Source organism: Solanum lycopersicum, chromosome 12 (genome assembly GCF_036512215.1).
Source record: "Solanum lycopersicum chromosome 12, SLM_r2.1".
In the NCBI taxonomy this organism is placed as follows: domain Eukaryota; kingdom Viridiplantae; phylum Streptophyta; class Magnoliopsida; order Solanales; family Solanaceae; genus Solanum; species Solanum lycopersicum.
In genome coordinates, this window is record NC_090811.1 from 64,679,882 (window position 1) to 64,694,701 (window position 14,820).

At 30.2% G+C, this 14,820-nt stretch overlaps 2 protein-coding genes across 2 annotated transcripts; both read right to left on the reverse strand.

The window, feature by feature from the left end:
- Positions 1–867: 867 nt before the first annotated feature.
- LOC101262700 (fructose-1,6-bisphosphatase, cytosolic) lies at positions 868–4,775 on the reverse strand. The gene is made up of 12 exons (XM_004252531.4): positions 4,283–4,775; positions 2,979–3,026; positions 2,818–2,892; positions 2,680–2,741; positions 2,522–2,588; positions 2,300–2,413; positions 2,073–2,159; positions 1,820–1,890; positions 1,683–1,748; positions 1,344–1,430; positions 1,181–1,256; positions 868–1,020 (listed from the first exon to the last, which is right to left on the reverse strand). Exons 1-12 carry the CDS (start codon positions 4,439–4,441, stop codon positions 910–912), a joined length of 1,023 nt encoding a protein of 340 aa, XP_004252579.1. The 5' UTR covers positions 4,442–4,775; the 3' UTR covers positions 868–909.
- Positions 4,776–5,929: 1,154 nt separating this feature from the next.
- LOC101268556 (histone H3.2-like) lies at positions 5,930–8,187 on the reverse strand. Its single transcript, XM_004252552.5, has one exon. It carries the CDS (start codon positions 6,520–6,522, stop codon positions 6,112–6,114), a length of 411 nt encoding a protein of 136 aa, XP_004252600.1. The 5' UTR covers positions 6,523–8,187; the 3' UTR covers positions 5,930–6,111.
- Between the last annotated feature and the right edge of the window lie 6,633 nt (positions 8,188–14,820).

Sequence of the window (14,820 nt, forward strand, 5' to 3'; positions counted from 1 at the left end):
ATACTGACTTATTGGTTATTGGTTATCGGTTTTTTATCGTTATCAATTCAATTGTCGGGTTAATCGTTAAGATTTGACATAAAAAAAAATTAAAAATCACTTAGAAAAAGGTGACAAACCAAATAAACCATGCACATGAGTTCACAAGTTACATATTGCAAAAAACATAACACTTTTACATAGTAGAATAATTAAGTGTTTGAGACAACAAAAACTAAAAGTAGGAAACTAAACTCTAAGTCAAGAACTTTATATACAAAATAGTATAAATATAATTATTTAATTTACTATCGAATTATCGATTAATCCGTTAAAAAAAATAAAATCAAAATCATTGTTGAAACCGCTAAACAATTTCTTTTTAGTTCAGATTATCAAATTCGATTTGATTTTAAACCACTCTAACCAAGACTAGGGAGATATCTTTAATATTTCTCTCTTATTTTTATTGTTGCATTATTGATAAGTTCATTTTAATTTTTTAAATATTTAATTAAATATACTTAACCTTCGATTAGCACAAATACATATTTTGAATCAACTTATGTAGGAAACATATTATAGTCGAGCTATTTTCAAAGCTATATTAGTGTCGAATACAGTAAAAATAATATAAGCTTGAGAATTATATGAGTTATTAAGTGGTGAAATCGTAAATAATTATAGTAATTTTGGAAATAACTAAATAATTACATGCAGACAGAATACAAATTTTTTTGAAGATTGCTCATTTATATGCAGGTATTATTATCACAGTAGCCAACAAGCTAATGTGGAACATACATTTGTAGTCATAATTTTATGATTTTGTGACTTATAACAACCAGCAAATTTGCTATATTTCAACAAATTAGCAATAAGCATCAACAAGAATTGTAAAATAAGATAATGAATGTAAATGTACATCCATTAGTTTTTCTCTTCAGCAGCATAAAGCCTTTTGATCTCCTCCACATCATCGTAACTACCAAGGAATATTGGCGCTCTTTCGTGTATCTTCGTAGGAACTAAGTCCAGTGCCTGCATAACATGGTCGATCAGAGTTCATATAGTCAACCCCAACTTGTTTTGGACTAAAACGTAGTTGTTGGTTTCATGTTTTCACTATGAGAAATTCTTTGGCAACGACTAGAAGTTGAATCAAACAAACTCGAAGTTACTACATATTCAGATATCTTACCCGCTCCTTTCCAGTAAATGCTTGACCTCCTGCTTGTTCCATCAGAAATGACATGGGAAATACTTCATAGAGAACCCTGTTTCGAACGATTTTTCATTAGTAACATTTCAGAAAATTATCGTTGAGAAGTTTCTTCATGACTCGGGAGATGTTCATAACTTACCGTAGCTTTCCATTGGGGCTTTTCTTATCAGCTGGGTACAAAAAGATACCTCCGTAGAGTAATGTACGATGAACATCAGCTACCATGCTGCACGTTACAGTCCATAATCACGTAAAATGAGGTGTTCTTTTACATCAGGCAACATCTTTAACATACATCTAACGAAATGATTCTTATAAGAGCTGTGAGATGGTCACTAAGTGATTCTTATCATGCTATTCGCGTTAGCAATAGATGATTCGCAAGAAGTGTTTCATCTCTATTTCTACGTACATCACACATAAGAAACTAAGCAATTTAACACTTTAAAATCTCACACTATACACAGCTCAAGTATACCTTCCGATATATCTTAAAGATTTGGGTGAAGAACCATCCGTGGGGAACTTGCAGCTCTCCACATATCTGAAATTTGAAAAAGAGTAAAGACATCATAGAAACTGGAAAATGTATATCATTAAATTCATTAAACATACTTAGATGTTGGACCATCCCAGTTCTTGGCATTTCCTTCATTCACTGAATAAATCTTTCCTTTCTTCGGAATCTGCATGTGGGAAGCAATGTAATGTAACAAAAAGAAGCATCAATCTAAATAGAATAAACAAACAAATAGAAAACCATAAATTGGAATCTTGATACGCAGAAGACAATGTTTACAAAAGCTAGACAAAGAGGTTGATACGTGTGCACTTTGAATAGAAGTAAATAAAGCTGAGGAGTAATTACCTTGATATCTGGATGAGTTAAGATGAACTCGCCTAAAGAGGGGTCAAGTGTAAAACCATTAACACCTTTTCCAGTGCTCAAGACAAGCTGCAAACAACCGAGCCCAAAAAAGATATTGTCACTGGTACTCGTGATTTACACTTGGAAACATTTTTCAATAAGAATCGTATAATAATTCGTAAAGTTTTTGGATCTCAAGTCTTGCCAATGTAAGGCAATATACATACCGTACAAGAACTTCCATACATGCAGTATCCAGCAGCTAACATATTCTTTCCAGGTTGCAAGACATCATCTAGTGTTGGTTCATGAACATCTTTCATCATGTAAATCCCAAAGATCTGGATAAAACAGATGCATTTTATCATCGTGATATCACGTAATAGGTAAAAGTCATCGTAGTTAAAAGCCTGTGAATGAAAAATTAATAGCTCAAAGTGGAATGATACCGTTCCAATAGAAACACCACAATCAATGTTGGAAGATCCATCCAGAGGATCAAAAACCACACAGTACCTGTTTTAAATATTGTGTGAAATGCAGTCATATCAATGAAAACAACTTAGTTCATAAAAATGGGAAAACTATGAAGAGCTACAGTACGTACTTTCCACGCTTAGATGGCTCTACGAAAGTAGCTTCTTCGTCTTCTTCAGACACGAGAATGCACTGTATAACTAGAAATCTTTAAGATCGCGACCACTAGGTATTTTAGCACAGTACATTAAAGATGAATAGGTCTTACTGTTCGACCACTGCTGACCAAAGCTTTGATGAAAACTTCATTTGAGAGTACATCCAGTTTCTTTTGGTCTTCACCCTTCAATTAGTAATTATAACATTCCAATAAGAAACAAAAAGGTAAACGCTTTAAAACTATGCGTGCAAGCATTTCTAACAACTTGCCTGCACATTAGTCTCACCAGCAAGCCCAAGGAGTTTGGCCAAACCTGCCTGAAAAGATGTATCCACAGGTACATACATCAATAATGGAAGGAAGGATAAAACAAATTAACGTAAAACTAGTTTAAAGTGCACGCTTAAAGAGTCACTACAGCAAGGATTCTTATGCCTCTGAGCATTTACATAATACCAAAGGATAGTTCAGAGAGCAGCTCTAAATCCAATCCACCAGGAACTGCTGTAAATTTGAATAGAAAAGAAAGAATGAAGAAATGAAATTCCTTCATTCAACTAAGCACTACAAGGAAAACAAGTTCATCAAAGAAAATCCCAAATTCTTGCGATAAACTTGTAAAATTCAAGCTTTATCATAAAAAAACAAATTGACAACCGTAGTGTCCCGGTCAGCTTGCATGCCTAATACCTCCCACAAGCACAAGTACCGGGTAACTTTATCGATAAAAGCTTGGACAAATGAGAAGAAATCACCTACTTGCCTCCATTGGGAATTGAACTTAAGACCTCAGGATTCTCAATCTACTTCATTGACCACACCGTTGGGTGCAAATTCAAGCTTCATTTTCACGCTAATTAAGAGTAATTCATTTTAGCTTGACCCCAAAACTAACAGACAATGATGAGAAAACCTGAAACTGTAAACCGTAGCCATACTTGGATTACCAATAAAAATTAGATCTCTCAATAGCAAGATTATACATTTTCATGCATAGCCTACGCAAATCAATCCTTTTCTAAAGCAAACCGTCAACTCATCATACACAAGATATTTTTTTTAATAACTATTCCGTCCAGCCGCTTCCACGCACTATAACTTTTCCACTTATTACCTATTATCTCCCACCAGTACAGACATCATACACACAAGATTATCTTTTTACGACTACTCTGTCCAGTTAGCTTGAACACACTTCGACATGTAATCTCCCACCAGCTCACTCATCATAACAAGATTATCTCTTTTACGACTATCCTATCCTAGTAGCTCCGATCAGCTTGCACATACTTTAACTTTTCCACTTCATTCATGTTATCTCCCACCAACACATAAATCATACACTAGATCATTTTTTTTAATAATTATTCTATTCATGCAGTTTGTGTACACTTCGACTATTCAACTATATATCAACCCAATCATCATACACAAGATTATCTATTTTTAATAACTATCCTATCCATCCAAAAACCCAAATAACAAATAACAATTAGAGACGAAGAACATAACATATAAATGATAGGATTAGGAAATTGAGCATGGAAACAAATGTGAAACGATTAAAACTGACCTTGTTAACTGCAGTACAAACAAATTTGCAGCCAAGAACAATATGACTGAGCAAAATAGTGAAATCGCCGCGAGATTCAGGGTATTTACTCTGTTCATTCAACACGAACCTAGTAATAGTCATCAAATCAGTCCGATGAGCATCTGCTGCGTGATCCATCGCTCTGCTTTCTTCTCCAAAACTCTTCAATAACAGTTATACATCAAATTATAAAATTGGGGAAAAAATTGGGTGGCACGCAATTTCATGTTTACACCAGTAGCCCGCAATTCGAGGCTCCTATTTAGTTGACAGATTCGAGTTTGACATCATTTGTTAAAAAAATAAAAAATTAAACTAAATAAGTAAATATCTTTTTAAAATGTTTATAAATAATAGTATTAAAAGTTTCTCCAATCAAACAAATAAAATAAGTATGTGTAATTTTTTAATTAACGTGATAGATAAATAATAAATAGGGATATGAGATATGTGATATGACACGTGGAGAGATAAGCGAGAGCTCAAGGTGGCCAATGGTTAGCAGAAGATAATGTATTCTCTCTTCGATTTAAAAAAAAAAAAGAAGTTTATACTGAGTTTTTTACTTAAAAGAAAGTCAATTCTAAACTAAATTAACATCAGATGTACTAAATTATTTTTAAATTCTGTAACTTTAAAACATATAATATGAAAAGCTAAATTATAATATTATCGAGAATAAAATATATATTTTTTTAAATAATCATTAATTTACATTTAAAATTTTCATGTTTAAAATTTTTAAATTACATATATATATATATATATAATAGATTTCACCTTTTAGATCGAGCTGATCTCAATAAACTTATGGAATATGACTCTTTGTCAATATTTTGATGTAACACTCGTATGCTTTCGGGGGGCTTTTCTGTTTGATGTTGTATCACTTTGACTTTTTCCATAGCTCATGAACAAGATCGGGCCGAAATAAGGCAGTTTCACATGTTTCTGATCATATAAAGCTTCATAATGTGTCATTTTAATACTCGAATAGTAGCTATTGTTATAAACAAATTTAATAACTGGTAGGCCAGCTACCTTTGAAATCTAATATACAAGCTCGCAGCATGTTCTGTTTGAATTGTACGTTCTGCCTGGCCATCCGTTTGAGGGTGAAAGGACTGTACTTATATTCACTTGTGTTCCCAAACTCTTCGAAACAATTTGCAGTGAATTGAGCTCCTCTATCAGATATTATAGAAATTAACACTCCATGTAGTCGCACTATCTCTATAACGTACAACCTTGCATGCTCTTCAGTTGTATAAGTAGTCTTCACCGGCAAGAAGTGATAATGGGAAAAAAAACACATCTTGCTTTGTTAACTTTTGAGTTTTGAGGTTGTATTTTGTTAAAGGGGGTGTTTCTTGTTGTTGTAAACTAAATTATGAAATTGATTACTTTATTGAATTACAGAAGGAAAAAATGGAAAACCCTAGATCTTGATTTGGCATTGCATTGAATAATCAGATTCAAAAGACAGAACAATGAGCACCATTTGATATTCTGGCGATGTGATTCATGGAATGTACAATCTGTTTGTTTAGAATGAAGACTAGTTAAAAGGAATAATAATGGCAAGAATCGATTGTTTTGTAAGAATATTTGGGTACAACAACGTCATTTTTAAAAGGTAAGTCTGTGTTATAATTTGATTATATGCACCAATGTTGACATATGCTGATACATTATGTGACTAAATTTCAATTATTCGTGAAAACAAGAGAGTTTTGATTTTCATTTCCAAGTTTTTTCCATACATTTAAAGCAAAAAACCCCACTGAACCAACTCTGGCTACTATATTTTAAGCCCTTTCACCTCTAATACGTCTAGCTAATTGCATATCCTTAGGCATAATCGTAACTCTTTTAGCATGAATTGCACACAAATTAGTATCTTCAAAGAGGCCCACCAAATACGCCTCAGCCGCTTCCTGAAGAGCAGCTACAGCACTACTCTGGAATCTCAAATCCGTCTTGAAATCCTGTGCAATTTCTCTAACCAGTCTCTGAAAAGGTAGCTTTCTAATCAATAACTCGGTACTCTTTTGGTACTTACGGATCTCACGAAGAGCAACAGTTCCTGGACGGAATCGGTGAGGCTTCTTCACTCCTCCGGTAGCTGGTGCTGATTTCCTTGCAGCTTTGGTGGCTAATTGCTTCCTCGGTGCCTTCCCTCCGGTGGATTTTCTCGCTGTTTGCTTTGTCCTCGCCATTGGTACTAACTTGCTAGAAAGTGAAAATACAGAGAATATGAATGAATAAAGAGAAGTGTATATAACTATATATAGAGAGTAATTTGAAAATTTTGTTTTGGGGACGAAAATTTGAAATTTTTGTATGAAGTTTTGGCGCGGGATAAATCTGGACCGTTCGATTTCAAGGGACGGTAATGATTAGGTCTTAGAGAGATGACACGGATCGCTATCCATGTGCTTTTGTTAAAAGGTCTTCACTAAGGCTTGCATTGAGGGGCAATTATGTCATTGGCCGACAAGAGTTATTTGTGTGTTAATTTTTGTATGGTTTATACGACATTTGGTTGATAATTTAGAAATTTGCATAACTAATATATGTATAAATTATTATGGAATTCGTATATTATTTTATATGGAATAAGTAATATATTAGTGAAAATAATACATGGATTTTCTCATAACTAACTAATGCATGCATAACTAGCTGGTAAGAGTTATGTTAAGATTAGTTATTAGTGAATTTGTGTAATATTTTATGAAGCTTAGTTACGTATATTGTTTATTTTCAATTTCTATTCTACATAAAATTATACTGTACATAGATTTAATCGTAACTTATGTTTTTATATTGTAAATCAAACATCATATTGATTATATACATGAATAACTTACATCCTAATCAACTATCAAATATGGTATAACTTATGCACGATTTAACACACACACACACAGATATATATTAAGGAGTAAAATGTTACTGTGAGTAACGTATATCAATCTGACGCCATCACCTTTTAAAAAATAAAATATACCCTAAAACATTATCGTGGAATACTTTTATACTAGTTTTATAAAATTTTAGAAAAACATATTATTCTGATGAATTGATTTATATAATGGCTTAGTTTGGTTAAAACCTCATTTATCTTGGTATAGAAATTACTAAAGCCTTTCACCAAAGTGATATTGCTTAGATGCAAACTTTGCAAATTTATGTTCATATATATACACTATTTTTGAAAATTTTGAGAACATCATTTTTTTAAAAAAATCGACCAACTTAAATATAATTATCATATAATCATGGACACACATAGTTCCTTAAGCAAATAGTGCAATACATGCATGTCGAGCAAAAATCACAACAACCAAAGTTTTTTTTTTTCTCCTCCTTGTTAAGATTACATAATTGATGAGACAAGATTACAACAACGTAGAAACTACATAAAAAAGTACACGTACGATTGATGATGATAAACCTGACTAAAAAGCTCAGTCAACTTAAAACCCTAATAAGCATCAAACTAGTACATACTGAATATATTGTTATCGTCGTACGTAACGTATACTTACATATTTAAGCAAAATTAATAAGCTAAGGCAATTGATTTCCTCTCAGGAAATTGCACTTGATAATTATTGCTACTAAAAACTCTTTCCTCAGTAGAAGAAACAGGATTCACTTGAACAATATTAGAATGTGGATAATATCTATAAACACAAGTTTGTATTGGTTCTTCTTGAGATGATGATGCAACCCTTTGTGGACTAGAAGAAGAAGATGATGATCTTCTTTTTCTACCTTCCAAAAAGGAAAGTCCAAGATCTCTACTTAAAGTTTTCACAAATTCTATTTGAGGTGCCATATATATATATTGTAGAAATTCAAGAAATGAGTTGTTTTCTATTGTATAGAGATTAGAGACTCTATATATAGGCATTGAAAGAGGGGACTCAAAAGAAAGAGTATAATGACCAAAAAAGTCCCTTATGTTTGAGGGTAGATTCAATATAGTCTTTTAAGAATGGATAAATCACTTTGGGTCCCTTAAGGTTACCACAAGTTAATAATTTTGGTCTCGTCAAATATTTAATAATTTATGTTCGTTAGATTTGACGAAAATAGTGGAAAAAAGTAAATCATAAACACCAAGAAATTAAAGTTTTGTCAAGTCCTTAAATATGCAACACAAAAATCTACGCTAAATACTAAAAGAAAAAATCATAAAGTTATATTAGAATCTAAAAATACGTTAAAATAGCATAAACTGCAAGAAAAAAATAACCTCTAGATATAGTTCTCACTAATTTGCTTCATTTTTATTGTTATTCACATCAAATATAACAGACGATGTTCGATAAATATTTGATAGAGACTAAAAATGTTAATTTGACAAAGATAAATGATCAAAAGTATTTAGTGCATACTTAAGAGGACTATTTTCAATCACTTGCAAATATAAGGGACCAATTTTGTCATTTTCTCTTTAAAAAGTTCAAAGAATCTAACTAGGGAATTTGCCTCATAAACTTTATTGTGATTCTTTTAAGATAAGAGAGTTGTGAGATGCTTCACATTGTATTTTATTTCTCAAAGAGACTTGAGTAAACACAAGTAAATATCTACATAGTAAAAATCTATGTCAACATATAGTTATATAATGTGGATAGGAAATATGATATTTAAGGGAGACTATTGTAAAGTGGAGATCGTGACTCCAATTATTTGTAAAATTCGAGTCAATTTCTCATAATACATAAGAGTATTCGAACTAATACTAATAAGATTATGCATTAGAATTTACTTATGAAATTACGTTGATTGCATTAAAGTGAATTCTCTTACATTGATCAGTATATACAGTGAACTTACTTTTTACGCTGTAATTAAGAATAGACATTTTTGGTTCTTGTCAATTCCACAAGACCTTAAAGTTGTTATAATTTCATATAAGAATATATAGGAAGTTGGAATATATATATCATGAATAGTAACTTAAATGGACCATTCACAAGTCAAAAGATGCACATCATTTAATCCATTATTCACCTTGAAGGGGAAGCTAAAGTTTGATTAGACATGGCTCATCATAATTAGAAAGAATATATGTAATTAAAAGTGAAAAATCCTAATTCTAAAGTGACCAATATTTTTACACCACGTGATGTTGAAAGGATAAATTCTAAAAGTTGGCTTCATCTTCAAGTTAAAAAAAAAAGAGAGTATATTTTGAGGATATATATAACTTGACAGGATTTTATATGTAGTACTGGTAATTAAGAGGGGAAGACCAAATAGAGCCGTATTTAGAATTTTGAGATGATAAATGTACTGTTATAAAAAGATTAATTTATAATATAAATTTGGTCGGTTTGATATTTAGGTTTTTACTATTAAAAAATATTAAAAATTTAAAATTATAGGTCTAAAATTAATTCTAACATAGGGAAGTGTTATATAATTTTAAAAGAAAAATAAAACACGATAAATGTAAAATTCATATTTCTAACCTCGCGAAGAGAGTTGCACCCAGTCATAGTCGCATTTTATGATACTACGAAAGTGGGTTAATACCTCTATATTTAAATAATTTTTAAAAATATAACAGTACTATATATGATCTTAGGAGGGGACCATGGATTCACGTGAACCCAGTGACCGCCTTATATACGCCTCTGGTTTTTGAGGCCAAACATGGATTCCTATTTTCATTTTGAATTTGAAGTTAATATTATTCTGGTTCAATATAGAAAAATTACAACAATAATATATATCCAATGTAGTTTCATAAGTGAGGCGCGAAGAGGATGGTATGTACACATAATTTTACTTCTATCTTATAAAGATAAATAAGTTATTTTTAATAGAGCCTCGAATTAAGTATAATGTAACAAAATTAAGTATGAAATATGTAATATAATAGTGAAAAAGTCAAGTTGAAAATAATAGAGAAGAGCACGTGACCCTAGACATGAGGATATGAAGATCAAGAATTTTGATAGAAGGCTAGTATGTACGTAGTAGATAATTACCCTTATCACTATGTTATTGTTACTCTACTACTATCTTTTCTTCAATTCTATTATTATATGTTGTTTTCTTTTCTTCGATTATCATTATTAAGCTGTAAATGTGTCATGTGATGTTTTATCACCTTTCTCTAATACTTCTTCGGTATATCTCTCCTCTCTTTATACCCACCAAAACCAACTTCTCACACCTTCTTAGGAAAACATTTGTGCACCTCTTTACATGACTGAATCATCTGAGTTCCATCTTCCTCATTTTATCCATCATGGAGGCTGCTCCACCTTGTCCTGAATATATTTGCTCTTAGTTAATCCTATTTCTTTTAGTATGCATACACATTTATCTCAATATCCTCAATCCGCTACTATACAACATTCATATTTTTGGATGCACAAATTCTTAACCGGTCAACACTATATCCCATACAACATACTTGATACGACAACCACTTAAGAAGACATACCTTTAAGTCTGTGACACATTCTTATCACATAAGGTACCATCCCGCTCTAATAATATATATAGCATCATCGTCAAATCTCCCACGTATAAACCTATTTTCTCAAATTTAAATTAAGTATTTAATAAGTATTTTCTATATGTTGATTAAAAAGAAGAAGATATTTGTAATGAAGAATTAGAAATACTATTACGAATACTAATACAACAACAATATAACGAGTGAATTTCCACTATAAGTGAGTCTATCTAAATCTAAAGAGGATAGAGTGTACGCAAACCTTACCATAATCTTGTGGAGGTAGAAAGACTATTTTTCGAATTTTGAATACTAATGTAATAAAAATTTGTTAAGAACTCAAATTCCATAGTGGCAAATATATTGATTCCACATTCATGTCGAAAGGACAAATTCTAAAAGTTGCCTTGGCTTCATCTTCAAGTTTATAAATAATATATGCTATAAGAAATTTTCAAATTTAATAAGAATTATGTAGTAATAGTGAAAAGCCAATTAAACCTCCATTGTTCAGATTCACCAAACACTTTCTTATAAAATGTTCAAGATATACTTTTTCTATTTGATCATCTTCTCCAATTGTATCTCCGAGAAATTTCTTTAACAGTTATTATCAGTAACTGAGTCAAAATTTTTACTAAAAGTTTTTCAAAAAACATGAAGAAGAAACAAAAGAAGAGGCCAAAAGGGATTGACATTTCACCTTCTATTATATATATACATAAAAACTAATTATAATTATTAAAAAAGTATAATTTAATTTCTATCGAGGGGTTAACCTTACCTGGCTCCGCCCCCGATTCCCACCATCTTTATGCAATCTACTAGCTCCTCTAATTTTATCAATGCTTTGTTTTGTGTTTCCTCAAAGCTTTTCATGCATGAACCTCATAATTCCAACACCATACATATTTGCAAGAATTACATTAATAATTGTTCTTCTTAATATCATATGAATTCCACCAAATATATGTATGTAAGGAGATAGTTGAAGCTTTTATTATTTATAGTTAACTTCTTTAACGTTAATATGATATTATTATATTGTTAGAAATTATGATGTTTGAGTCTCACATTTATATATAGCATTGGATTATCTTACCTTAATAACTAGATTTTGGAGTATGATTCTGATAAAGTCGTATCAATAATATTAGTGTCACTCACTACTCTTTGTGCCCAATATATTTTCTCATAGGATCATTTTACAAGATCAATGTCACTCATTTTTTTTTGTGTGTCCAATATGATTCTCATAATGTCTTATCAATGATATTAGCGTCATCCATCACTTTTTGTGCTCAATATATTTCTCATAGGATCGTATTAATAATATTAGCGTCACTTATCACTCTTTGTGCCAATATGATTTGTCATAAGGTCGTATCAATGATATTAGTGTCATTTATCGCTCTTTGTGACATGGTGCCTCCCTAATTAGATGGTAACATATGTATCACATTGAATAAAGTATATTAATAATTTTTGTATTAGTTACATTTGCATTAATTATGAAAAATTATTTTTTTAAAATTGTGTGATAATTTAATATATTAAAAATAACATCTATTGCATATATTTTTTAACAAAATATTTATGTACAAAGATATCATCCACAATATAATTATGCTAAAAGAAGATGAAAAAAATTTTGAGGCACAATTGAATTTTTAATCAAGCTAATGTATATATTAAAAACTCATTCATTGCTAATACCAAGAATTTTGATGCAACGACAACTATTTTTTTAGTTTATTGGACAAATAAAGAAGTATATTGCCCCTTTGTTGGAATGGTATACATGATTAAAATTATAATTTAAAAAATAATCTCAATAGTCGAATTCATAATTAAAATGAAAAAAATTAACACTCAAATTTGAGCGATACTACGTATATTGAGACAAATAGAATTAAGGATTGGGGTCCAACCTAGGGGCGTAAAATATGAGTCCAGTTGTAGGTAACTCGTTCATAATTGTAAAAATTGGGCTCAAGATAATTTGAGTTGAGTTCAATCTCAACTCAACAAATCTTAATCAATTTTAAGAGAATTTCCACTTGAGCCTAATTTAACCTCTAATTTCAATATGTTTTAAGACTCTTTATTTTTTATTGATGTAAGGTATGTTACAATATCAGATATATGGTTGCTATCTATTTTATATTTTTGAGGATTTATCTATTCATTTGTAACTTCTTTTTTAAAAAAATTATTAAGTTGAAATTCAAATTGTGGTCATAAAACTTAAATAATAATATAGTATAATTATTAAAATTAAGCGAGTCAAATTGGACAGGTCAAGACTCAACCTGCTTTGAAGTTCATTTGAGCCCAAATCAAATTTGGACGGGTTAGAACTCAACCCAACTTCTATTTTAACATATTTTAATATCTTTAATTTTAACTCAACCCTCTTATCTTAGACATGTCGATTATTGATTAATGTGATATTACTAATTTCCCACTCTTCTTTTATATGATTATTAAGAACCTAACCCAAATATTATATTCATTTGACATGCCATTATATATAGTCTCAATATTGATGTTACAATTATTAGCTTAAATAATTGGAAGTTAAGTCGTTAATCATTCATTTGACCCTTTGTGAGATGTTGAGATATTGAGAGTGACTTCTAATATATTTTAAAACCCAACAAGGAGAAGGGCATCTTATGTAATTAGGTAGGTAAAAAATAATTTGGTTAAAATGGCCGTATATACATGTAATATATTTGGATTGCATAAAATATGGTGTATAACTATGTATATATATTATTATTATACAACATTTATACATTGTCGTAGTTCATCTTTCTCAATGAGTTGAATTATTATTTTTTGAACCCTTTAAACAATTCCAAATTTTAAAGATGAGTTTCTCTTGATGTTTCAAGTCTTTTGATACATTATTAACTCGAATAATTTATATTTGCGACAAGTCAAATTTTAAAAGTTGAGCTTTGAAGCTTTTTTACTCGAGTTGAGGTTCCTCCAAACACAGTCTATTTACCTCTATGATGTAAAATAAGATATGTGTATGCTTTAGCCACTCCAGTACTCACTGGTGAAATTTCACTAAATATGTTATTGAACTTTGAATTTCTTCAATGATGAATTTCAAATCTTTTCATGTTTTTCATGGAATATAATTGGTATTCTCCTCAAAATATTATGGTTCTTAAGACGCCAATACATGTTTTGAACAAGAAAAGTGTTCAATAGATACACCTCTTAATTAAGGTGTCCAAGTGAAATATGCACATAATTTAAGAAAAGTGTTCAATAGATACACGTCTTAATTAAAGTGTTCAAGTGAAATATGCAAACAACTTTAAGTGGTCATTAATAACATAAGCGTTAATTAATTTACAACTCAATTTTAGTTCAAGTTTAAAAAAGTAATAGAAATTCAAGCATTCATCATTTTATCTTGTGTGACATGGACAATGCCAACTATATTATAATATGGATTAACTTACATTTGTATTAATATATATATATATATATACTAGTATGCATCGACTTTATAATAATATATATTCACAAAGAGATTTATTTGAACTTCGAAAATAATAATGATAAATATAAAAAGCTGAAATAGATATATATATATATATATATATATATATATATATATATATATATATATATATTATATATATATATATATATGAGTTAATCTTCTTTACAAATTGAAGGAATATAAGAAGAATCATTGTTCTAATAACTCCATGGAAAGTTGATCTCCTTGTTGAGATGATAAAGAAGACTTAAATGACGTAAGTAACGGGTCGATTTCTCATATTGTCACTCAATTAATAATTATTATCTTAGAAAATTACTTTTTTTTTTATTTTAATTTTTTCGATAACATAAAAGACTTTATAATAATTATTATTATTTGAATAACCATATGAAGAATCAACTTCTTAAACAACCATCATTCTATGGGTATTATTTTTTATTTTTGGAAGAGAAATGCCAATTTTAGTGAACCATTTGGTTCCTAATTTGGCAATGA